This window comes from Phyllopteryx taeniolatus, chromosome 4, assembly GCF_024500385.1.
Source record: "Phyllopteryx taeniolatus isolate TA_2022b chromosome 4, UOR_Ptae_1.2, whole genome shotgun sequence".
NCBI classification, from domain to species: domain Eukaryota; kingdom Metazoa; phylum Chordata; class Actinopteri; order Syngnathiformes; family Syngnathidae; genus Phyllopteryx; species Phyllopteryx taeniolatus.
In genome coordinates this window covers 9,618,720-9,645,642 of record NC_084505.1, presented here as the reverse complement: position 1 = coordinate 9,645,642, position 26,923 = coordinate 9,618,720, and the positions used below count along the sequence as shown (strand labels likewise).

Sequence of the window (26,923 nt, the reverse complement as noted above, 5' to 3'; positions counted from 1 at the left end):
CCGACTCACAACGTCCCGAGTCGAGGTATATATGTATATATATGTATATATATATATGTATATGTATATATATATATATATATATATATATATATATATATATATATATATATGCAAACACATGGTTAAGGCTTCATTAACCTCCGGCTTTGCGCTCTGGTGCCAACTTCCAAATAAAAGCCTAAAATGGCATTGATGTCCAATGTAGTAAAATATGATATTTATTTTGAAGTTGGCACTTGCAGCACAGTGGTGGAGAGGTGGCGTGTCACGGTAAGACACATTCGTTGTAGCGACTGCCTAGACCTTAACTTTTTCGCTGGCCTGACCGCAGTGAAAATTGCCGGGAGTAAATAGAGAGGGAAATCACAACTGCTGACTTCTTTGCAGTTTGTGACAGTGCACGACTAACCAATGGTCAAGCGGAACAACGGAGACGTACCCTTCCTTGACAATTTACTATATTGACGGGGATTTTCAAATAAAAGTCGGTGCTTAGTCTGTTATTCCGTTTTATGCATTAACTGTATTTGCTTCCATTAAGTTGCAATTCGTTATTGCACTTTTTTATAGTAAATTTATTCAATTAGCCCTTACTAATGTAGAATGTTTTTGGGGTACATTTCATTATGTAATTATTATTTATTATTATTTAAAGAATAATTTTGAACTGAAAATCGTTGCATATTGTTCGTCTAAAGAATAGTGCAATCAAAATATTTTTCCCTTACATGAGGAATAATCGTGTGTCCAATAGTGATCAAAATAATCGTGATTATTATTTGGGGATAACTGTGCAGCCCTAACCCTTACATTCTCTCAATGATGGCATCCACTCATCAGACTAATCTGGATGAGTTTGAGTTCAACGAACCCATCTTTGTCCGATGAGCTGAATGGGACCCAGTGCTACGAACCACTATGAGTTGAGGCACACAGGGCTTCGTCACAAGACCTGGCTCTATCATGATGGCGTTTTTTTAAAATTTATATATTTATTCTTTTAACAAGCAAAGCAACAGGCTCTGTAGCAGCCATCCTTCATCTCCCGTCATATGTGAGAATCGCACATTTATTTCTTACTATTGCTTAAGATACTGTCTTCAAGTGTAAGGTGCATGTTGGCCGATTTCACCATTTCCTCTACTCTTGAATCTTCAAATCTCAGGCTGTTGGTTGAGCAGTAGCAGTCATGTTTAAAGTCTCGCTGCCCTCCAGAGGCGACTACTTGTCATTGCAGCTGCTTAGAAATTGATATTCATACATTAACTGCACAAGAGCCGAACCCGCCCATCCCCATTGAAAAACATCATTGACGTCTAAAGACGTCAATACAGTACAGTACAATTCAAGACTCACCCAGAAAAGCTGAATTTTCTGACATCTTTGGCATCCTCGACAATTGATACTTTTGATTCATTTGTTACTTAGTGAACCCCTCCACCGATTAGCTGACAAGTTGCAGCTAAAAATATCCACAAATAAACTCGTACGGGCAGAAATTCCAAGGTGTTCTCCAAGTTGACCCCCTAAAAATTACTGTGATGTTTTAACTGCGTCACTTGCCCTAAAAAAAAAAAAAAAAACTCAACTTAAATTGCACAAATTGAAAATTTGTGAGAAGAACAGTGTACGCAGTAGAGTAGGTCATGTACTTAAGTCATCAATTCTTTTTTTTCCCCCGTGAATTTATTTGTTAGCAAGGACTTTAAAGGTGTTTGAAGTGCTCATTCCATGTTTTTTTGAAAATTCTACCAGGATGGCGGGCCACTTGTCACATTACTTGTCAGAGTGTAGATCTCTGCTGCTTCCTTGTAAACATCTTTTATCATACTCCAATCAATGACTCATCAATGACGATTGGTTTGACATTAGTATGTTCATATTTGTATGAGTAACTACAGAAGGCTTTAAAGCTTCACTTTTATAGTTAAGGAATTTTAAAATTATATACAGTGGAGGAAATAATTTGATCCCTCACTGATTTTGTAAGTTCACCCACTGAGCGAGACATGAGCGGTCTATAATTTTAGTGGTAGGCTAATGTTAACAGTGAGAGACAGAATATCTCAACGAAAATCTAGAAAATCACATTTAAAAAGAGATATATTTGCATTTCATTGAGTGAAAAATAAAAAGTGAAAGTATTTGATTCCCTACCAAAAATAAAGAATTCTGGCTCCCACAGTCTACTCCTCTTACTTTAAGAAAGTATTACGCGTCTTAACTTGTTAGCTATATGAAAGACACCTATCTGAACTGGTTACCTGTATGAATCAGAATCAGAATCATCTTTATTTGCCAAGTATGTCCAAAACACACAAGGAATTTGTCTCCGGTAGTTGGAGCCGCTCTAGTACAACAGACAGTTAATTTACAGAACACTTTGGAGACATAAAGACATTGACAAAAAACAACAACAAACAACAATTGTGCAAAAAGATGCAGAGTCCTCTAGCACTTAGAGCAGTTCGAATGGCTAATATCGTAATAGTCCGGTGCAATGACCATTGTGCAAAGGGCACTGAGACTTCAAGGAGTGTATGCGGTTTAAAGTGATGAGTAGTGCGATAATCTGGGACAATGGTTGTGCAAATGTTACAGATACTCCTCAATCAGTGTGCAAATGGAGCAGATGCTACTCTGGCATGAGTGGCCACTATATGCAAATAGTGCAGCACGGCGAGACAACTACAGTGAGTGCACGAGTAATACATAATTGGCCCCACAGAAATGTGACAACGAACTCAAGTCAAAAAATTGCCAGCTTGTTGTAATGGAATTATAAGTTAGCTGTTTAAGAAGTTGATTGCAAGAGGGAAGAAGCTGTTGGAATGTCTACTAGTTCTAGTTTGCAATGATCGGTAGCGCCTACCTGAGGGAAGGAGCTGGTGACCGGGGTGGGGAGGGTCCGAGAGGATTTTGCACGCCCTTGTCTTAGTTCTGGCAGCGTGCAAGTCCTCAAGGGTGGGTAGGGGGGTACCGACAATCCTTTCAGCAGTTTTGATTGTCCGTTGCAGTCGGAGTTTGTCCTTTTTTGTAGCAGCACCAAACCAGACTGTGATGGAAGAACACAGGACTGATTCGATGACCGCTGTGTAGAACTGTCTCAGCAGCTCCTGTGGCAGGCCGTGCTTTCTCAGAAGCCGCAGGAAGTACATCCTCTGCTGGGCCTTTTTGAGGACGGAGTTGATGTTGGTCGCCCACTTCAGGTCCTGGGAGATTGTAATTCCCAGGAACTTGAAGTTCTCAACGGTTGACACAAGGCAGCTGGACAACGTGAGGGGCAGCTGTGGCGAAGGATGCCTCCTGAAGTCCACGATCATCTCTACAGTCTTGAGCGTGTTCAGCTCCAGGTTGTGTCGGCCGCACCACAGCTCCAGCCGCTTCGCTTCCTGTCGATATGCAGACTCGTCACCGTCCTTGATGAGGCCGATGACAGTGGTGTCATCTGCAAACTTCAGGAGTTTGACAGTCGGGTTCGCTGAGGTGCAGTCGTTCGTGTAGAGAGAGAAGAGCAGCGGAGAGAAGACACAACCTTGGGGCGCCCCAGTGCTGATGCTGCGTGTGGATGAGGTGGCCTCCCCCAGCCTGACCTGCTGTGTCCTGCCCGTCAGAAAGCTGTAAATCCACTGGCAGATGGCAGGTGAGACGCTGAGCTGGAGAAGCTTGGATGAAAGGAGTTCAGGGATGATGGTGTTGAACGCTGAGCTGAAGTCCACGAACAGGATCCTCGCGTAGGTCCCTGCACTGTCGAGGTGTTCTAGGATGAAGTGCAGTCCCATGTTGACTGCATCATCCGCAGATCTGTTCGCTTGGTAGGCAAACTGCAGGGGGTCCAGCAGGGGGACATGTCCACAGAATCAATCAATCCACACCAACCTCTCCATAATGGGCAAGACCAAAGAACTTTCCAAAGACATCAGGGACAAAATTGTCAGCCTCAATAAGGCTGGCTCTAAGGCTAAGGCTCTAAGACCATTGGGAAGAGGCTGGGTGAGAAGGAAACAACTGCTGGTGCAATAATTAGAAAATGGAAGAAACAAAGTGATTGTCTATCTCCTTTAGTCTGGGGCTTCTCGCAAGATTTCACCTCGTGGGGTAGCAATTACCATGAGGCATCAGCCCAGAACTACATGGGAGGAGCTTGTTAATGATCTCAAGGCAGCTGGGATCATAGTCACCAAGAAAAACATTCGTAACACAATACGCCGTAATGGATTAAAATCGCCTGTAAGGTCCCCCTGCTCAAGAAGGCACATGTACAGGCCTGTCTGAAGTTTGTTAATGAGGACCTGAGTGATTCAGAGAATGATTTGGAGAAGATGTGGTCAGATGAGACAAAAATCTAGCTGTTTGGAATCAATTTGACTCACTGTATTGGGAGGACAAGGAGACTATTCAGACTATGACCCCAAGAACACCATCCCACAGTCAAGCATGGAGGTGGAAGCATTATGCTTTGGGGGGTTTCTCTGCAAAGGGGACAGGTCAACTTCACCGCATCAAGGGAAATATGGATGGAGCCTTGTACCATGAAATCCTGGGTGACAACCTCCTACCAGCCAAAAAACTTAAAATGTGTCATGGATGGGGATTCCAGCACGACGATGACCCAAAGCACATAGCCAAGGAAATGAAAGAGTGGCTAAAGAAGAAGCACATTAAGGTCATGAAATAGCCTAATATGTTTCCGGACCTAAATGCCATATAAAATCTGTGGAGGAAGCTGAAGCTTCGAGGTGCCAAGGCACAGCTTCGAAACCTTAAGGATTTGGAGAGGCTCCGTAAAGAAGAGTGGTCCAAAATTCCTCCCGAAACGTGTGCAAACCTGGTCATCAACGACAAGAAACCTCTGATCGCTTTACTGTCCAACAAGGGGTTCGCCACAAAGTACCACGTAATGTTTTGATAGGGCGTCAAATACTTATTTCCCTCAACAAATTGCAGAATAATTAGAATCTTTGTTTCATGTAATTTTCTAGATTTTCTTTTTGATATCCTCTCTCCTTGTTAAAATACACCGACCATTAAAAATTATGGACTCTTCATCTCTTTTTCAGTTGGTAAACTTACAAAATCAGTGAGGGATGAAATAATTATTTCCTTCACTGTAAATCTTTGACTGATCTCTTGTATGATGCAATATGTTCATATATTCCATACAATGCAACTCTACATTTTGTGTGAAATAATTCATAAGTAAATTAAGTTCTTTGCACTCCTTATCCTTTTTGCTGTACGGACAGTGGCGGACAATGGCATAGACCACTGTGTCTACAAGGTCACTGTGGACTTCACCACAGAGATCTTTGGCACCTTCAGACAGACCATAGTTTTTGACTTTGGCTCAGAACCAGTGCTGATGCAGCGAATCATGGTGGATGCTGCCTCTATTGAAGGTACGCCAAACAAGAAGCTTTTGTTTTTAATATACAGAACATGGTCAAAAGAAACAACAATAATTTAATTTAAATCACTGTTGCTTGCTTTTGTTATATAGATATAGAACATCTGATGGCAGCCAGACAACAGCTTTTGATGACTGCAAAACGTTGGGACTCTTCCTGTAAGACTCTTGTTGAATTCACACCTAATGAGACCATGTGTGATCTGGAGCGCAGTCTTCTTTCCCGCTATCAAATCCCACTGTCGGCCGACCAGCTCTTCACCCAGTCAGTTCTGGACAAGACTCTAACCAGAGAAAACTACCAGGCCCGGCTACATGACCTCCTCTACATAGAGGAGATTGCACAATTTAAAGAAGTTAGCAAGTGAGTAATTGGTGTTTTCTTTCTCTTTTTTCTGCTTTTTCTTGTTGTATTTTACAAGGGCTTTCCTGTCATTAGCGAGGTGCTTAACATTGGGCTAAAACTTCACCGTAGCAACTTTACATCACAATGAATTGGAACAAAATTCACATAAACCTTGTCTCACTATCACAAACACTAACCTTGTGCCTTATCGGTGGGTAAGGAAAGGAATCGGCGTTTTATAGCATTTGGTTCAGTCCATTTAAAAAAAAATAAAATAAAAAATCACCGGTGCCGTGGGAAGTTACTTTTCGTGCCAAAATGCTGGGTTCCGATGCGTACCCTTCAAAATAAAAGGCTAAAAGCTTAAAACAGGAAGTCAAGTTAAAACTTGCACATATAAACCATTTGATGTGATGAAACAGTCACAAATAACTATTTTAACAATGCTATACTTAACGTTTAGCTGAAACATTAATTCATGACTATTAAGTCAATTGGGTTAGTTCCACACACATTGCCTTTTAGTTCATAGGTTTGATATTGATACAGGTTATAAAGAATCTCGAGTCAAATGTTCATTTTAGTCTGCGGGCTGCTAAGAAAATGGATGTTCGTAATTTGGACACCCTTTATTTAAACCATGCAAACTTTTTTGACCCAGCACCCTAAAAGAATCGGAATCGTTATCGAAATTAGGAACCGGAATCGGAACTGGAATCGCTCAAATTCAAACGATGCCCAACCGTTTTACCCAGGTATAGTACCGTTCCAAAAAATTTGAATATCATGGAAAAGTTTATTTTCGGCGGCACGGTGGCCGACTGGTTAGAGCGTCAGCCTCACAGTTCTGAGGACCCGGGTAAATCCCCGGTCCCGCCTGTGTGGAGTTTGCATGTTCTCCCCGTGCCTGCATGGGTTTTCTCCGGGCACTCCGGTTTCCTCCCACATCCCAAAAACATGCATTAATTAGAGACTCTAAATTGCCCATAGGTGTGAATGTGAGTGCGAATGGTTGTTTGTTTGTATGTGCCCTGCGATTGGCTGGCAACCAGTTCAGGGTGTACCCCGCCTCCTGACAGCTGGGATAGGCTCCAGCACGCCGGCGACCCTCGTGAGGAGAAGCGGCTCAGAAAATGGATGGATGGATGGAAGTTTATTTTCACAATTCTATTCAAAAAGTTAAACTTTCATAGATTATAGATTCAGGGCCCACAATTTAAACAATTTCAAGTATTTGTTTATTTTTACATAATTTGGGCTTCCATCTCATAAAACCCACGAAATCAGGAATTAAAAAAATTAGAAGCCTGTGAAGAAATCAGCCCAAATTTTGCAGGCCATAAATGTTTTAAAGTGTCACACACTAATCATCTACTAAACTCAAAGCACCTGCACAGGTTTCCCCAGGTGTCATTAAATTGCTTAAGTTTGGTTCAATTGTCTCAGTTGCGTTCAATATGGGGAAGACTGCACACTTGAAAACTGGCCAGAAGACCATCATTGATACCCTCCATAGGCTGGGTAAGCCACAAAAGTTCATAGCTAAGGAGGCTGTCGGTTCACAGAGTGCTGTGTCCAAACATATCAATGAAAAGTTGAATGGAAGGACAACATGTGGCAGGAGAAGATGCACCAAAAAAAGAAATGACCCCGTGGGCTTCAGCGGATTATCAAAAAACACCACATTCAGACGCATCCGGAAGATGGGCTACAACTGTCGGGTTCCTGAGCCTGAGCCAACATAGGAAGTGTCTCAACTGGGCTAATGAGAAGAAGGACAGGGCTGTTGGCCAGTGGTCCAAGGTCCTTTTTTCCGATGAAAGTGTGCCTTTCATTCGGGAATCAAGGTCCAAGGGTTTGGAGGAAGACTGGTGAAGAACAGAACCCAAGCTGCTTGAGGTCCAGTGTGAAATATCCACAGTCTGTCATGATTTGGGGTGCAATTTCCAGTGGAGGTGTTGGAAAACACTGCTTTCTTAAATCCAAAGTCAGCGCAACAGTCTACCAGAATGTTTGAGGACTTCATGATTCCTTCTGCTGAAGATCTGTATGGAGCTGCAGATTTCATCTTCCAGCAGGACCTGGCCCCTGCCTATACCGCCAAAACCTGGTTTGATGGCCATGCCATCACAGTGCTTGACTGGCCAGCCAACTCTAAACCCAATTGAGAGTCTATGGGGTATTATGAAGAGGAGGCTTCCATAACTCCCAGGTAATGCCACAGGCTGATTGCCTTAATGCCACGGCAGTGGTTAAAGCAAAGTACATTTTGAAAGTACCGTATTTTGATTGATTTCAATGTGACCCTAATTTCCTTTTTTTTCTACAAAAACCGAGAAGTAAATGATTTCTTCACAGTGTTAAATTTTTTTGAATTCCTGATTTTGTGGGTTTTATGAGCTGGAAGCCCAAATTATGTAAAAATAAACAAATACTTGAAATTGTTTAACTGAGGGCCCTCAATCTATAAATTCGGAAAGTTTAACTTTTTTAAATTGAATTATGAAAATAAATAAACTTTTCCATGATATGAATTTTTTTTTTTGGAAAGGGTCTGTATGTGTGTGCTTCAGTGAATCATTATCCATGAAAAGTACGAGTCCTGTCTTGGTGCTAGCCAGTAACCAGTTAGAGGCATAGTAGGGCGCGTTATCGTTCAATAAATGCAATGGAGACAGGTTTCCGGACTCGATAAGTTGTCATTGTTATGGTAACACCTGGCGCGCTGCTCACGAAAGCAGTGAGCCGCTGGCGGAACGGCATTGGCTGCGTTTATGCACACAAGTGTGACACTTTAGGGAAAGTAAATTAGTTATCATGGCTTAAATTACTCCTGTGTAGTGCCGGAAATTCATCGTATGACTCGCCCTATGTACAGTCTCCTCCAAAAATATTAGAATGGCAAGGTTAATTCCTTTGTTTTAGTTGTATACGGAAGACACTTGGGTTTTCGATAAATGAATATGAGACAAAAGTTCAGAATTTCAGCTTTTAATTCATGGTATTGACATCTAGATGTGACAACTCAGGACAGAGCACCTTTTATTTGAACCCACCCACTTTTCAAGTGGGCAAAAGCTCCTGCAGAAAATGTCTTTCTGTTGGCTGTATCGAAATCATATGTCAATTTTTTTCATGTCACATAATGGTTTATAAATCAATGAATATTAAATATATATATTAAATATTAAATATTTGTCAATTTGTATGAATGAAATCTTGGTAAGTGCTAATCATGCCTGGTAAAAGAGTGCTTTGACTGCCTGAATGATGTTTTTATATTTAATTCCAAGTACGCTTTTAGACGCTGGATTGCACATAAATGAAAAGCCTGTTATTTAAAATGTGTAACTACTGTATTTTCACGACCATAAGGCGCACTTAAAAGTCTTAAATTTTCTCCAAAATGGACGGGGCGCCTTATAATGACGGGAGCGCCTTAAGTGTGCATCGAGTTCCAAAATCTGTAAATGTTGTTGTGACTTTGAGCGCTCCGCTTGACTGACTGGGAGCATTTCCTGCCGACACGCTGCTTATATAGAGGAAGGCGGACGTGACTGAGGACAGCATGCAGACGTAAAGGGGGAAGGGTGCGCACGACAGAGGACGCTAAAGACAAGCCCCCAGTAGGTATATAGTTCTGGTATGTGTATCGGTTTGGCTAAGGACCCTCGAAAATGGCACCTATGAAGAGACATGCTTACGAAGCACAGTTTAAACTGCAAGCTATTAGTTACGCGGAGGAACATGGTAATCCAGCAGCCACGAGAGAATTCAAGATCAACAAATCCATGGTTCGCAAGTGGAGGAAGCAAGAAAACGAGCTTTGTCAAGTCAAGAAGACGAAGCTGAGTTTCTGCGGAAACAAGGCGAGGTGGCCCGAGTTGGAATACCAACTCGAGCAATGGATTAATGATCAAAGAACAGCCAGGAGAAGCGTCTCTACAGTCACCATTCGACTGAGTGCAATAATGCTTGCAGAAGAAATGAAAATCGAACATGTTCAAGGAGCTCCGTCTTGGTGCTTTCGTTTTATGAAACGACACCATTTATCCATCCGGTCAAGGACTACCGTGGCGCAGCAACATCTGTCGGATTACAAGGAAAAGCTGGCCATCTTCCGCTCCTACTGCAGTAAAAAGATTGCCGACAAACACATCCAGTCCAACCACATCACCAACATGGACGAGGTGCCGCTCACTTTCGACATCCCGGTGAACCACACTTTAGAGAAGAAGGGGACCACCACGGTACCGATACGCACAACGGGGCACGAGAAGTCGGCTTTTACTGTTGTGCTTGGTTGCCATGGTAATGGACAGAAACTGCCACCTAAGGTGATTTTTAAGAGGAAGACACTGCGTAAAGAAAAGTTTCCAGCCGAAGTCATTGTTAAGGCCGATCAAAAGGGCTGGATGGACGAGGAGAAAATCAGAGAGTGGCTGAGTGAGGTGTACGTAAAGAGACCGGATGTTTTTTTCCACGCGTCACCGTCCCTGTTGATCTGTGACTCCATGCGCACCCATCTCACAGCCACTGTGAAAAACCAAGTGCAACTGGGAGGCAACGCTGGGCGAGTTACGCCACCATATGTGAATGGATTGTGGATGCTTGGGCTAAGGTAACTGCTTTGACTGTTGTCCGAGCTTTTGCTAAAGCCGGCGTCATTGCTGAACAGCTCCCCGGCAACGAGACTGACTCGGACAATTACGAGAGGGAACCCGGCGTGTTTGTTGGAGAACTTACCCAGCTGTTCATTTCGGATACAGAAGATGAGGACTTTGATGGATTTGTGGATGAACATTGATAAAAAAATAATGTGAGTACATTAAATACTTCAATAAAGTTGAAACTCAGTTTTGCTCCCGCTGCCTTTTTAAAAACATTGTTTTAGCGTGCATGCATGCTAGCGTATATTTTAACATGCCTGCGCACAATAATACGGTGCGCCTTATGTATGTGTTAAATACAGAAATAGACCCCGTAACTGAGACTGCTCCTTTTAATACGGTACGCCCTATGGTCGTGAAAATACGGTATACGCTGCAATTTGAAGGACAGTTAAATGGTAAGTCAGTCATCAAATTGTAATGCATTGACACTTCTGCATTCACTCAATTCACTCATCAATTGCAGTTGCAGTGTTACTTTTTTCTTTGCGTAATATATTTTAATACCACTGTACATGCACATCATTAGCACCTCCAATTCCAAGGGGGAAGAAAGTAACCTGACATGTAGTGAATATGACCTGCCGGAGTACACGGCACCCAGCACCCCCAATCTCTGACTGCTCTGCATTCTTCCAAGTCGCCCCCGCTGTGACAGACAGCCACAAGGTTGCCCAATTTATCTCATACGGACGCAAAATTAATTACCAGCCAGTCTGAAGAATCTCATGATCAAAAGGGAAGCACAGGACAACTGGTTTCTCACTCAGACACAAAGTTAATAAACTTTCACCCCCAGCCGGTCTGAAAACTCTCCCCGGCAGAGACTTGTCTCTGCTCACCAACAGGAGGCCATTTGCCCCTTTCTGGTCTGGGACAATTGATGGAGTCCAGCGACACCCACTGGCGGTGGAGGGTTACTGCCAACGGCAACAACATTCGGGATCAACTTCACCAAATTTAAATGTTGTGTGACATTTTAAAAACTTTGCATGAATGCTCCCAGTGTCTACCACCACACCAATGTCACTAAATGATTGTATTTCACCAAATTTGAATGTCTGCTGGTTAAATTTGTTTGCCAACAGAATATGCTTGTGTTTATCTCAAAACGAACACAGAAATGTTATACAAACAAACAGTAAGTGTTATTAGCCACTACATAAGTTTGAAACACTCATTGCATAGATTAAACGGTCCGTGTAAACAGTCCATTAGTTGGGAATTAAAGTTATTTTATTCCACGGGTTTTAAACCACAAACCATCCTAAGATGAAATGTGATTCTAAAGGCGCGGCCTGCCTTACGTTTGGTCAAAGGGGGCCGGCCTCGCTCTCTGAGGCCCATAAAAGGCCGAAGCTCCTTTGTCCTGCGCTCTAGCTCTCGCTGTCTCTCTCTCATACTCTCTCGTTTTTTCAATGGACCGAAGATCTGGCTCAGCCCGCGAGCCCCACCTCTCACCACGAGGTGGCTGAGGCTGAGAGGCTTCAAACTTCCCCACCGCGCTGCCAAGCGTGGACCGCAGGGAGCACCTGCCAACTCCCCGAAGATACCCTTTTGGGTGCGGAACAGTTTACGGATGAGACTCCATTGGGAAGGAATTGCAGTGCGAGTTTTTCCCTGACCGCTTGGCTAACAACGCCACTGCAAGTGCTCCGGCCGTCCTGCACCTGAAGTGCATCTTTTTCTCTTCTTTTCTTCCTTTTTCTTCAAACCATCCCTTGTGAGCGCTTTTACCAACCACCCGAAAGGTCGACCCGCCTGTCTGAATTGGTCTACGCAACGTAAGTCCAACATGCTGTTTGTTACTAGATACAAATTAGTGCATATCTGGGTCAAAGAAATAACAGTCACAGATTCCCAACTCTTGCACTGTCACCGCCCATGCTCATACAACCCTCACATCACGAGTTCAGCCTCCTTTACCAATGTACGTCTGTCCTTTATTTTGCTTTTCTCTGGATTGTTCCCCTGTAGATTCCCATTAGAGTTCATTCAATTTTAAATGAAACCCACTACCTGTATCGTTTGTGTGTTTGGATACGATAAGAGAACTCTGGGATCTAGAACTCTTATTTAATTCCTGTAGCAACCTTCAGATTATGAGACATAGAGGTTTTTCCGTCTGTTTTTGCCAAAGTTTTACACATCTAAAAAGAGATGTGGTATCCCTTTAGGAGATAAAATAGTCTGATTTTAACATTAAAACATACATCGGACTAACCCGGAAGTGAACGCAGGCGTTCACCTTTGACAAATTTATTTCTCAATATTGAGACCTCGGATAAATGGTAGAAAATTGATGGATGGATGGATATACGCTACACATTGTATATCTGTTTCCATGGTGAGTAGAGACATCAGGGCTCCACTGATCTCTTTTGGTTGTAGCCGTGAACGAGCTTAGCTCAAATTGAATGTACTCAGACTTGATCTAATTCAGATCACCTGTTCTGGACCCGAATGATCCCAGTTTTCGAGTTCAGGGGAAGTCAAATCAGAACTCAGGTTTAGATTAAGAGCATGTTGAACCTGCTTGCTATAATCCTCACCAGGTTGCAACAGAGATACAGAGAGATTGGAAGACCCACAGAGAGACATAAGTGGACGTCCTGGGAAATATACAGATTTTTTTGATAACACAAGGACTTCTGTTTGTCAAATTCAATTTAGAATTCTACTGAATGGAATTTAACCCGACATTGCAAGGAAACTGTTCCAAAAGTTGAAAAACATGTCAGATTGTAAACAAACCTATTTCTACTTCCATTATTTGAAAGGATAAAATGTATTTGCAATCCCAACAAATTCAACTATGACCTGGATTGTTTGAGTTCTGAGAGTCCATTGTATTTTAAATGTTTGTCGGTACTCTGCTGTTTGTCTCCAAGGTTTAACATCAAAGTGAACCTGCAGCTGGTATCCAGCTTCATGCTGACCGGCATTTCGGTTGGAGCCAAGTATGCCCAGAATGGACAACTCTTTGCACGTTTTAAACTTACAAAAACACTGTCTGAGGTATTGACTGGATGGATTTCCCGTTTTAGTCTATAGGTCGTCTTATTGCATTCTCTGTTAGCTAGTTCAATACAGCAGTATTTCTCTCACCCTTCAGGACACACTGGCAGGACGACTCGTAATGACCAAGGTGAATTCAGTTCTCTTCCTGCCTTTGGGTTGGGAAGGAGTCATCAGCCAGCCACCACCGGGGGTCAAAGAGCGTGTCTACGAGGCTGTGATTGAGGAGAAAACCAAGGAATATATCTTCCTCAGGATCTGCAAAGACTGCTGTGATGAACTCGGACTACTGCCTGACAGAAAAATCCAGGTTTGGGCTTTACAGCGTTTATAAAATGTGTGCACACCTGTGTTTAAATGCCATGTTTTAGTGATATATACAGTGGAAAGAAGAAGGTGAAACATTTGGAATTTCTGCATAAATTGGTCTTAAAATCATCTAAAGCACAAGAATAAACAGTCTGCTTAAACTTATACCAAATACAATTGTTTTCATAACTTCATGGAAAATACAATGAAAATACAATTTACAATGCGTAAAACATTGAACAAGAATGGGGTTCATGGGAGAACACCGAGAAGGAAGTCGTTGCTGTCTTAAAAAATAAATAAATATACTGCACTCTTGACGTTTGCTAAAAAGCACTTGGATTTTCCACAGCACAACTGACAAAATATTCTTTGGAACAGACCAAAGTTGAATTGTTTTGAAGGAACACACTGATGTTTGGACGAAAAATGGCACAGAACACCAACATCAGAACCTTATCCCAAACTTAAAGCATGGTGGAGACATCATCATTGTATTGGCATGCCTTGCAGGGCCTGGACGGTTTACCATCATCAATGGAAAAATGTATTCCAAAGTTTATCAATATATTTTGCAGAAGAGCTTGAGGCCATATGTCCAACAGTTGGAGCTCAAAAGAGAATGGGTGTTGCAACAGGACAACGGTCCAAAACACAGCAGCAAATCAACAACAAAATGGCTTCAGAAGAAGAAAATGTGTTCTTGTGCATCTCTAGTGCTGTTCACACCAGACAGCCAAGGAATCTTGCTGAACTGCAACAGTTTTGTAAAGAGGAATGATCCAAAATTCCTCCTCATCGTTGTGCGCGTCTGATCTGGAGCAACAGAAATGCTTGAGGTTATTGCTGCAATAGGAGGGTCAACCATTTATCAAATCCAAGGGGGACTTACTTTATCCTCCCTGTCCTGTAAATTTTTACGTTCTACTCTATAAAAAAAATATGTAATGTTTTTTTTTGCGTGATATTAGTTTAGGCGGACTCTGTTCTTTATTCTTGTGATTTAGATGATCAAACTACATTTTATGACCAATGTATGCAGGAATTAAAGAAATTCCAAAGAGTTCACATACTACTTCTTTCCACTGTAAAGATAAGACCAAAATGAATCATCTCAAAACCTTTTCCACCATTGGAACCACCATCGCTAGCGCTAACTGTTTTCCAACTTTGCTGCATAGTTCCTCTTTGCAATGTTAATTTCTTTAGTCAGCTGGTTTCTAGCTCGATTATACAGGGCCCTGTCCCCGCTCTGATATGCGTCCTCCTTAGCTTGGCGAAGCTGCTTAAGTTTGGCACTGAACCACAGCTTGTTGTTGTTGAAAGTGCGAAATGACTTTGTTGGTACACAAACCTCTTCACAGAAACTGATATAGGATGTGACAGTGTCCGTATATTCATCCAGGCTACCAGCTGAATTTTCAAAGACACTCCAGTCTGTGCAGTCTAAACAGCTTTGAAGTTCCATCTTTGCTGAGCGGATTTGCGAAAGTTGGTGAAAGAAAGTCCGGAGTAGCCTCCTTGATGGTTAGCAAGTATCCCCTTGTGTAAGTGAGTCGTGTAATGTCTCCAAAGACGAGCGAAAAACACAAAAACAATACTAGAGAGCGCGTAACCGAGGTGACCACACTGGTAGGCGCCATCTTGGATGATGGATGAAATGGATGGATGGATGAATATTAAACTATTTTTCTTTATTCTGTGATATGTTATCCGCAGAATACTGAGCTGCAAGACTGCGTGTTTGGTCCGCTGAAGAAGAGTCCTTCACCTGTCAATCAAATATACGTTGACGTTCCCTGTCGTCAACTACTGGCTGTAGGGTTATGCTTGATAAATAGTTAACTTTCCCGTGTTTGTGTTAATAGGGACTAACACACACAACCCTGAGAGAGGCGCTGAGGGTTTAAACGACTTTGCCGTGGTGGATTGAACTGTTTAGCTCCTAAAATCGCTAGATTTTTAGGTCGTGGGCTAGTGAACATAATAGTTAACTTTCTCGTGCGTATTAATTAGGTACTAACACAAAACGGCTCTGAGCGAAGCGCTGATATAGTAAACGACATCACCGCGGTGGAGTGAGCTGTTTAGCTCCTTAACTCGCTAGCTCAATAGCTCACAAGTTAGCTTGTGAGCTCGTGCGCTAACACAATTAGTTAACTTTGCCTTAAGTGTCTGTTGTGTGAATGGCTGTGGAGTATTGGACGGAGCCAACACTGTGTGCCAATGACACAGCTGTCCAACACTGTCGGTCCACTGTGTGATCTGCTCGCCGGCTCACCACAACATTGACGATTTATCGAGTCCGGAAAAACTATCGTGTACATTTTATTTATCGAACGACAAGTTGATGTAGTAATTATCATGGCAGGTCTAATGATTGGTTACTTTGGAACACCGCCACCCAGTCATAAAAGGGTGTGCACACTTGTGCAACCACATTATCTCAGTTAACTTTACCTCCCCTCTCAAATATGTATTTTTTTTTATTTGAAGTGTACAGGTCATAAGGTCACAGTAATGGTGGAAAAAGTTTTGAAATTATTTATGTTGGTCTTATTTTTTTATATGACAAAAATCAGGCTTTGAAAAGTGATGTTGACTTTTTATATCTTTATTGCAAGCCATTATGATATCAGGAAAAATGTTTACTGCTTAACATCCATCCATCCATCCATTTTCTGAGCCGCTTCTCCTAATTCGGGTCGCGGGCGTGCTGGAGCCTATCCCAGCTGTCATCGGGCAGGAGGCAGGGTACACCCTGAACTGGTTGCCAGCCAATCGCAGGGCACATAGAAACAAACAACCATTCGCACTCACAGTCATGCCTACGGGCAATTTAGAGTCTCCAATTAATGCATGTTTTTGGGATGTGGGAGGAAACCGGAGTGCCCGGAGAAAACCCACGCAGGCACGGGGAGAACATGCAAACTCCACACAGGCGGGGCCAGGGATTGAACCCGGGTCCTCAGAACTGTGAGGCTGACGCTCTATCCAGTCGGCCACCGTGCCGCTACTGCTTAACAATCTATGAATAATGTATCGTCTGTCTGATTGGTCTCGGTTATTTCTTTACTGTCAACATTGCGTGATTGTTTCCATTCTGAATGCCTGTTAAGGGACCAAGGTTCTGTAATGGCAGTCATTAAAACGACCCTCTTACTACTAGTGTGACAGCAGAATCTTCTGCAGTTGTTTCTTCTGGCTGATAGTTTATCATCTCTCTTAGTTCTTTAATGCCGAACTCAGACTACACGAATGTAGTCCAGTTTGGTCACCAAAGATGCGTCACGGGCAAATGTTCACTGTCGTGGCCAATTATTTGAGTTATGAATTGCCGATCAAGCGTCGTTACCTCGTGTAGTGTAACATAATCAAAGATTTCCGATTTGGTGTCAAGAATGACTCACGACCACGACACAAAGTCTGCTGTGTCAGATTTATTATTATTTTTTGGGTAGTGTAACATGTCCAATGTGGTCCTACGATTTGTTCCTAGCCATTGACCAATAGTGTGACGGGGCGCCTTTAAACGGCCATCACTTCCTGACCGGCGCACTGCCAATGGCGCAAGCATGCGCCACGCGCTAGTTGTTCCTGCGGAGCCAAGCTCCGGTTAACCCTGCGGTTCCTACAGTTGTCTTACAGTCCTGCATGCCCGCAAACTGTTACCCTTCTTCCTGGAGTCTTTCTTCTTGTCCCACCTCCCTAAAGACCTGTGCTGTCGGCCCGTGCTCTTGGAGACAGCACGCGTTGATAGGGGGGGCTCAGGTCGGTGTCGTACTTGTAGTGTGGCCACTCGGCTGGTCCAAGACATGGAACAAATTTACGACACCATGTCTGGTACTCTGACAACGACCGAGGTGAACAACAAAAAATGTAGTGTGGTGTGAGCTCAGCATCAATGAGTCAATTCAGCCTCATTGCCTTACACTGGTCTTCCTCTTCTACATCTCTGACATTCCTGATCTAGTGTTCTTTTTATATTTCCGTTTTCCTTCTTACAGGTCCCACATTTAACAGATAGTATTGGTCGTAAGGGGGGTAAAGCTGTTGATAATGTTTAGTCAGCCAGTGATGGTGTTTTCTCTACATCAGGTGGAGCTCCAGTTCCAGCTGAACAGGCTTCCGCTGTGTGAGATGCATTATGCCCTGGATCGCATCAAAGATAGTAAAGACAATAGAATTCTTTTCCCTGATGTTAGCCTTGTCCCAACCATCCCCTGGAGCCCCAACAGGTATTTCACATTGTACACACACTTCAATGTTGCAATTCCACCAACCTGGTACATTTCTTGAACCTGTAATTTGTCATGCACAACTTGTAACGGCAATACATGATGCTAGCCTCACAGAGGACCTGTACCAGCAGTTTATGAGATGGCCAATTATCCTTTGCCTTAGTGAGGAGAGTAAACTTGTGCTTCATCTTATGTTGCGTTTTATGTGAATTTTGCAAGTGTGGGAAGATAATTAAAATTGTAGTAGTTGGACAAGCATCAGAGAAAGTACATCGGAATCACATTCATCAGTAGTGTTGGGGAGTAAAGAATGACATGTAACGAGACTACGTAATTTAATAAAAAAATTTAAGTCATTGTAATCCGTTACATTACCCGGCAAAAGTATGTAATTAAATTACAGTTTCTATTGAAAATTTTGATTAAAATTTTCGTTGCACTTGAAATATACTTAGCAAAAACTCTAATTGATCAAATAGTTTTCTTCCACATTCTAAAGCCGAGGCTTATGATTGTCTCTCTCTGGTCATGTGCTACTCAATCGGCTTCTTAATTACACGCTGATATGGCAGTGAGCTGCAAGTATGCAACAGTGTCACTGGCGCACAAGACGTTCATGGGTTGGAAATACAGTAAATACATAATACAGACAAAAGATATGGACCAAAACATATTAGTGCACTCCAAAGAGTGTTTGTCGGCAGTGAAGGTGCTGTCCATGTCAGGACAGTTGACACATTTACATGTACTGTACGTAACCCTACTAGTTATTGGCTAATGGTAACTGGAAGCACTCACATATAATAAAATGGGGAAGAAGTTACAACCTTCCTTGTCTTTTCATACCTAGAAGGTTAAATGATGATGACAGTCAGATTCCAATTCATTTCATAGTAGCTCTCAAACATGGCAGTTTTTCCTTAAATATGACCTTGAAGCTCCACCATCTGGTGCAATCCATTAATTTTTCTGATATTTTGAAAGGGTGTTCCACTCATAATGTATAAACTTGTGAACACTTATAAGAATAATGACTTTTGAAGAGTTTTATGTCATCACTTATCTGTTAGCTCTGTGTTGTTCTGTTGGCCAGTTTGATTTTACAGAGGAAGTGCTTTAATTAGCACTGACTTTTGAAAGTCTTCATTGTTAAAGTTTGTAGATATTGTTAAGGCAATAAAAAATATTACACTAAGTATACGGCACAGCTGTTCGAACAGTAAAAAAAGAGTAACTGAAGTTCAGTCTTGTGTTGTATTTTATTATAGTCTTTGTGTAGTCCTAAGTAATGCTTGCAGCTTTAACACTATCAGGTCTTAAAATGTGAAAATGGTTAACAGTTGAGAGCATTTGTTCAATATTATGAAAAGTAATCAAATGTAATTAGTAATCAAAAGTAATTACTTTTGAGAAATTGAAATAATTACAATTGTAATTGGAACCAATTACATTTCAAACCTGCCCAACAGTGTTCATCAGTATTTTTACATATATGCATCTGAATTGATTGAACACACACAATTTGCAAAAATGCCGTGATATTCTTTGTATTAAAAAAACAACTTTGCACGTAAATATTAGTGCTGTCAATAGATGATAATTTTTTAATTAATCACACAAATTTCTGTAATTAGTCTCGATTTATTTCCCATTTGTTTGAAATACTCACAAAATGTTGAGCGCATGACACAGCGTACTGTCAGTCCATCCTTTGTCAATGAAGTGCGCTTTGACCCCGAAGTAGTAATCATTGTTCACAGAAGTCAAGTGGTCACCTGTAAGAGCGATGTTGGCTGCTTCCTCAAGCATGTTCCTCCCCTGAGCCCTCTCATCGTAAAGTGTGCATTCTTGACACTGTCCTGCCTATCAAGGGTGGATTATAATAAATCTCTCCCAATCTTCCAATGCTGCTTGAATAATCTCTCTCAATCTTATCATCTTCTATGTTAATTGGTCGAAAGTTTTTCACTATTCACCTAACCAAGGAATTGGTTACCTTCTCACTCACAGGTTTAGTTATCTGTCTACAAGCACCACACTCCAGAAGGGTAGATTGGCAAGGCACTGTAAAGGTAACTTCAGCAAGGTGCTTTGCTCGGCGATGATAGACCAAAGACGTACTGGTATTTGAATTCAGCTCTGAATTTTCATTTTTGAATTGTGAACTGAACTTTGAACTCGTTCACGTAGAAAATGAACTTTCCCAGTGCTGTTGAACACCCCATCAAGGTTGTGTTGCTCATGTTCAAAGCCATCTCTGGCTACTAGGCAATATTTTCAAATTGCTTAAAACTGTGTCTTTGTAAGTTGTTTCTATTGCAATAAAACCTTGATGTAATAATTACCGGCCCCATCTTTCTTCTACCCACAGGCAGTGGGATGAACAGCTGGATCCTCGGCTGAATGCCAAGCAGAAAGAGGCTATTCTTGCCATCACCACCCCTCTCTCTATCCCCCTGCCCCCAGTCCTCATCATTGGACCCTATGGCACTGGCAAGACGTTCACCCTGGCACAGGCTGTCAAACACATTCTCCGCCAGGAAACCAGCAGGTGTGTATGATTTGTTATTTGTACTACTTTTTGGCCATTATTTTCTTCATCGTTACAGTCCCAAACCACCAATTTTTGCAATCAGCATTGTTAACGTATTCACTGCCGAGCAATTTCACAAATTTTTCAAGCCCCACAGAATATTGTGCACTTTGAAAAGATCAAACACAAAAGAAAGATCACTCTTCTTTCATCAGAAAAAAAAGTTTTTTCTCTTGCTTATACAATCCATCAGGTTAAATAGCACAAATCAGCAAAATGATACTACATCTGAAGCCACCCAGGAAAAACTTTATTACCATGTCTGAATTGGATATAGTTGACCAAATAACTGTAGAGAAAATGGTTCAGTAGCTGAAACCATCAACGAGCTGTCTTGACTCAATACCATCTGACTTTTTCAAAGCTATTTCGAAGTCTGCTGTCTGATTTGCAGCAAATAATCAATTGCGCACTTCAGTCAGGTGAGTTTCCTAAAGCTCTTAAAGTGGCTGCCATTAAGCCTTTTCTACAAAATAAACGCTGGATGCTTCCATTTTAGCAAGCTATAGACCGGTCTCAAATCTCCCTTTCATAGCCAAGATTGGTGAGTTATTTTTAATCAACTCAGCAACTTAAATGAACTTTTTGACAAATTTCAATCAGTTTTCCGAACTCGTCACAGTACAGAATTTTCTCTTATCAAAGTGCTAAATGATATAAGTTTGAATACTGACTCAGGAAAGTAAAATCTGGATCTCTTCTTGTTGGATCTCAGTGCGGCTTTTGATACGGTCGATCATAATATGCTGCTGAGCAGTTTGGAAATGTGGAAACCACAACAAAACTGAGATAATTGTTTTTGGCAACAAAGAAAATAGGATTGCTTTTTGTAAATACCTGCAGTCAATCTCTTTAAAAACCAAAGACCAAGTCCGCAACCTTGGTGTACTGATAGAGTCCGACCTGACTTTCAACAGTCATATCAGATCAGTAACTAAAACTGGCTTCTACCATCTGAAGAACATATCCAGAGTGAAGGCTTGCATGTGCCAAGCAGACCAGGGGCCTCATGTACAAAAAGTGCGTACGCACAAAAACGTGGCGTCCGTTCTTTTTCATGGCAAAGTTCAGATGTATCAAGGGTGACATGACCGTGGAAATGTGCGGTGCCTCACGCCAACTGCATGGCTGCCGTACGCACGTTTCTGCAGCTTTTGGTGCTTTGGCGACACTTAGAGGTGATGCTGGGAAACTGTTCTCATAAATCTGCACACCAGACACATTAATAATTAGCATTGTGATTTGCATGTTCAAATGTGGGCGTGGACAGGGAGGAGTCAGCTACATGTGCGCTCATTTCCACGTTGATTGGAATGTATGAAGGAAATGTGCTTGGATTCATGAGTACGCAGAGTTTCATACAGCTGAATATTTTTGTGCGTACGACGTTTTCTGGATTTGAGCGTACGCCATGTTTTAGGAGGAAATCCACGCAAGTCTTTGTACATGAGGCCCCAGGAGAAGCTCATCCATGCTTTTATCTCAAGTAGACTTGACTATTGTAATGGTCTCCTGACTGGACTCCCCCAAAAGAGCATTAAGCAGCTGTAGCTCCTTCAGAATGCTGCAGCTTGGGTTCTGACCAGAACAAAGAGGTCAGAGGATATTACTCTTATTCTAAAGTCTCTACACTGGCTCTCAGTCAGCTTTAGAATACAGAATACTGGTCTATAAATCACTAAAATGGTGTAGGTCCTGACAACATGAAAAAAATGCTAATGGCATATAAACCCAGTCGGGCTCTGAGATCTACAGATTCATGTCAAAAAGTGTCCAAAGCAAGCATTGTGAAGCAGCATTTGGCTATTATGCTGCACACAAATGGAATGAGTTGCCAACAGAAGTGACGTCAGCCCCAAGTGTGAATGTTTTTAAGTCCAGGTTAAAGACTCTTATTTTTTTTCTCATGCTTGTTAGAGCATTTCTGCTTTTACATGATCTTTCTTGCACTGTACGCTGTTTTTATTGTATTTTTCTCTTCGTTATAAATGTTTATGAGCATTTTTTTTAATGCTTTTAATAATGTGAAACACACTGACTTACTTTGTTTATGTAATTCGCTATACGAATAAATGTGCTTTGCTTAGAAACCCATAACGTAATAACGGTTCATAATGTAATAGATTTGCCATTTTTTTAAAAGGTAATAGGCTCATAACGTAATATCTGGCCAATTACGTAATAAAAGTCCTGATTATGTAGAAGTCCATAATGTAATAACGGCCCATAACCTGATATATTTGCGTTCCTTTATTGTCCAAAACTTGTTATAGGTTCAGGACTTATTTCGTCACTGGCCAGTTCTTACGTTATAAGCCTATTAGATTTTAAAAATGGCAAATTAATTTCATTATGGGCCGTTATTAGGTTTTGGTTTATTACATTATGGGCTTCTACATGCCACTCCCAGTTTAGATTTAATACCGTCAAAGTAAACATAAAACGAGGACAATTACACATGTATTTAAAATAACCACACAATTTTGCCCTCCAAAACCTTAATACTAACACACAATGCAAAACCATACATCGATACTTGTGGTATTGTAAGCCTTAACGCAACAGATATTTGAACACAAACAGTGCATCAACACATGTAGACAGATAATTTAACAATACTCACAGGCATATCTTTCTCCTGTCAAAAATGACCATCATTACTGCAGTTTACTGAGTCACTTGTGAAATTCCTCTTTGTTTGCCATTAGTGTATTATACTTCCCCCAGTGGCCAAGTCGTGTACAATGGGTGTCACATTGAATTAAACAGAATGCACAAGATTACATTTTTTAAATTTTATTTCATGATATAATTACTGTATGGTTTTTATAAAGTACAATATTAGTGGTTTAAAAAAACACTTTTTTTGCGGAACAAATTGAAATCATATCAAACAAATATATCTGCCATCTACTGAACGAAAACACTAATCCGATGTGGTCAAACGGACGTGGGAGTAACGTATCGTATCGTGGGAGCATCGTATGACATGATTATGAATATTACAGTGGGTACAGAAAGTATTCAGACCCCTTTAAATTTTTCACTCTGTTATATTGCAGCCATTTGCTAAAATCATTTAAGTTCATTTTTTTCCTTATTAATGTACACACAGCACCCCATATTGACAGAAAAAAAAACAGAATTGTTGAATTTTTTGTAGATTTGTTAAAAAGGAAAAACTGAAATATGACGCAGCCATATGTATTCAGACCCTTTGCTCAGTATTTAGTAAAAGCACCCTTTTGAGCTAATACAGCCATGAGTCTTTTGGGGAATGATGCAACAAATTTTTCACACCTGGATTTGGGGATCCTTTGCCATTCCTCCGTGCAGATCCTCTATAGTTCTGTCAGGTTGGATGGTGAATGTTGGTGGACAGGCATTTACAGATCTCTCCAGAGATGCTCACTTGGGTTTAAGTTAGGGCTCTGGCTGGGCCATTCAAGAACAGTCACGGAGTTGTTCTGAAGCCACTCCTTTGTTATTTTAGCTGTGTGTTTAGGGTCATTGATTTGTTGGAAGGTGAACCTTCGGCCCAGTGTGAGGTCCTGAGCACTTTGGAGGAGGTTTTCATCCAGGATATCCCTGTACTTGGCCACTTTCATCTTTCCTTCGATCGCAACCAGTCGTCCTGTCCCTGCAGCTGAAAAACACCCCCACAGCATGATGCTGCTACCATCATGCTTCACTGTTGGGACTGTATAGGACAGGGGATGAGCAGTGCCTGGTTTGGGACTGTATAGGACAGGGGATGAGCAGTGCCTGGTTTTCTCCACACATACTGCTTAGAATTAAGGCCAAATGATTCTATCTTAGTTGCATTAGACCAGAAAATCTTTTTTCTCACCATCTTGGAGTCCTTCAGGTGTTTTTTTGCAAACTCGATGCGGGCTTTCATGTGTCTTGCACTGAGGGAGAGGCTTCCGTCGGGCCACTCTGCCATAAAGCCCAGACTGGTGGAGGGCTGCAGTGATGGTTGACTTTCTAGAACTTTCTCCCATCTCCCGACTGCATCTCTGGAGCTCAACCACAGTGATCTTTGGGTTCTTTTTTACCTCTCTCACCAAGGCTCTTCTCCCCCCGATTGCTCAGTTTGGCCGGACGGCCAGCTTGAGGAAGGGTTCTGGTCGCCCCAAACGTCTTCCATTTAAGGATTATGGAGGCCACTGTGCTCTTAGGAACCTTAAGTGCAGCAGAATTGTTTTTGTAACCTCGGCCAGATCTGTGCCTTGCCACAATTCTGTCTCTGAGCTCTTCAGGCAGTTCCTTTGACCTCATTTTGCTCATTTGCTCTGACATACACTATGAGCTGTAAGGTCTTATGTAGACAGGTGTGTGGCTTTCCTAATCATGTCCAATCAGTATAATCAAACACAGCTGGACTCCAATGAAGGTGTAGAACCATCTCAAGGATGATCAGAAGAAATGGACAGCACCCTAGTTAAATATGAGTGTCGCAGCAAAGGGTCTGAATACTTATGTGATATTTCAGTTTTTCTTTTTAATAATCTGCAAAAATTTCCTCAATTCCGTGTGCCTTATACGTAGGTATTGGGGGGGGGAAAAAAAAAAAAAACTTTCACATTTTATAAATGTATGCCGCTATCTTGAGGTTATGAAAAAGCTGTACACTTCCATTCCAATATGCCACCACCACCTAGAGGTTATGAGGAAGGTATACACTTACACTTTTACTTGGAAAATAAAATGTTTCGCCTGGCCCTTTAAGTTTTCTTTAAAGAATTGTACCCATCTTAAAAATTCTGGCCAGGTAATCTACCATGAGCACAACTGTGTGTTTTCTCATTTACTAAATAAAAGTAGGGCTGTGAATTTCAAAATAAGAGCAAGTAAATATAAGAGCAAGTAAATAAAAAGAAAGTATTCCGTGTTCAAGTAGTGCTTAACTTCAGAATAATTCTTTGAAAAAACTACCAAAATACAGATAATACTTCGTTATGATCATGTGTAGAAGCAAAATCATGCATTGTAAAAATGCATTATACATTGATAGGAGGGTTTTCCAGAATTTTGAGGTGCACTTTTGGGGTGCGTATTGTACATGAGTGCGCATTATACACAAAAAATTACTGTGATTCTCCGATGTCATGATTCTCGGGTTAGCAGTGAAAATTTACTGTATTATATATACATTTGTAACAATTAGACATTACATATTTTGGAATGAATGTAAATTTTTTTACAACCCCTCGCTACAAGTATATGTTTATATACTGTGAAAGATTGTTTTAATTTCCTCATACCGTATTTTCACAACCATAAGCCGCACCGTATTAAAAGACGTAGTCTCAGTTACGGGGTCTATTTCTGTATTTAACACATACATATTATTGGGCGCAGGCATGGTAAAACATGCGCTAGCTTAAAACATACGGTAGCATGCATGCATGCTAAAACAATATTTTTAAAAAGGCAGCGGGAGCAAAACATAGTTTGGTTGTACTTTATTGAAGTATTTACCAATGTACTTGCATTATTTTTGTATTAATCCTCATCCATAAATCCATCAAAGTCCTCATCTTCTGTATCCAAAATGAACAGCTGGGCAAGTTCCCCATCAAACACGCCAGGTTCCCTCTCGTCATTGTCGGAGTCGGTCTCGTTGCCGTGCGGCTCCTCAGAAATGATGGGGGCTTTTACGAAAGCTCGAACAAGAATGCAAGCAGACACGTTAGACCAAGCAACCACAATTCATTCACAAATTGTGGCGAAACTCGCCCGGCGCTGCCTCCTAGTCTTAGTAAAGCTGTGTTCGCCATCTGTCATCCATCGCTCCCACGCCGCTCGCAACTTCACTTTCAATGCCCTGTTTACACTGATGTCCAGCGGTTGGAGTTCCTTAGTCAAGACTCCCGGAATGATGGAAAGCTCCGAGTTATTGCACTCAGTCGAATGGTGACTGTAGAGACTCTTCTCCCGGCTGTTCTTTGATCATTAATCTATTGCTCGAGTTGGTCTTCCAACTCGGGCCACCTCACCTTGTTTCCGCGGAAACTCAGCTTCGTCTTCTTGACTTGGCGAAGCTCGTTTCCTCCACTTGCGAACCATGGATTCATTGAACTTGAATTCTCTTGCGGCTGCTCGATTCCCATGTTCCTCCGCGTAACTGATAGCTTGCAGTTTAAACTGTGCTTCGTAAGCGTGTCTCTTCGTAGGTGACATTTTCGGGGGTCCTTAGCCAAACCGATGTTGTTTTGCACAATGCACACCCCGGCGCTATGTACCTACTGGGGCGTGCCTTTTTTTTGATGAGTGGTTTGCATCTTGTGGAATGGCCTGTATATTTCTTCTCGAAGTTTTCTTCGAACAATG

The 26,923-nt window shown here is 41.7% G+C and overlaps 1 protein-coding gene across 2 annotated transcripts in view; it reads left to right on the top strand.

Annotated features, from left to right (window-relative positions):
* The window catches only part of helz (helicase with zinc finger), a 121,430-nt gene that overhangs the window by 34,790 nt on the left and 59,717 nt on the right, over positions 1 to 26,923 (top strand). For both annotated transcript variants that reach the window (XM_061769332.1, XM_061769333.1), the window contains 6 exons: positions 5,250 to 5,402; positions 5,504 to 5,774; positions 13,318 to 13,444; positions 13,542 to 13,754; positions 17,852 to 17,991; positions 20,366 to 20,545. In XM_061769332.1, the coding sequence (XP_061625316.1) occupies positions 5,250 to 5,402; positions 5,504 to 5,774; positions 13,318 to 13,444; positions 13,542 to 13,754; positions 17,852 to 17,991; positions 20,366 to 20,545 (1,084 nt within the window). The remainder of the gene's footprint in view (positions 1 to 5,249; positions 5,403 to 5,503; positions 5,775 to 13,317; positions 13,445 to 13,541; positions 13,755 to 17,851; positions 17,992 to 20,365; positions 20,546 to 26,923) is intronic.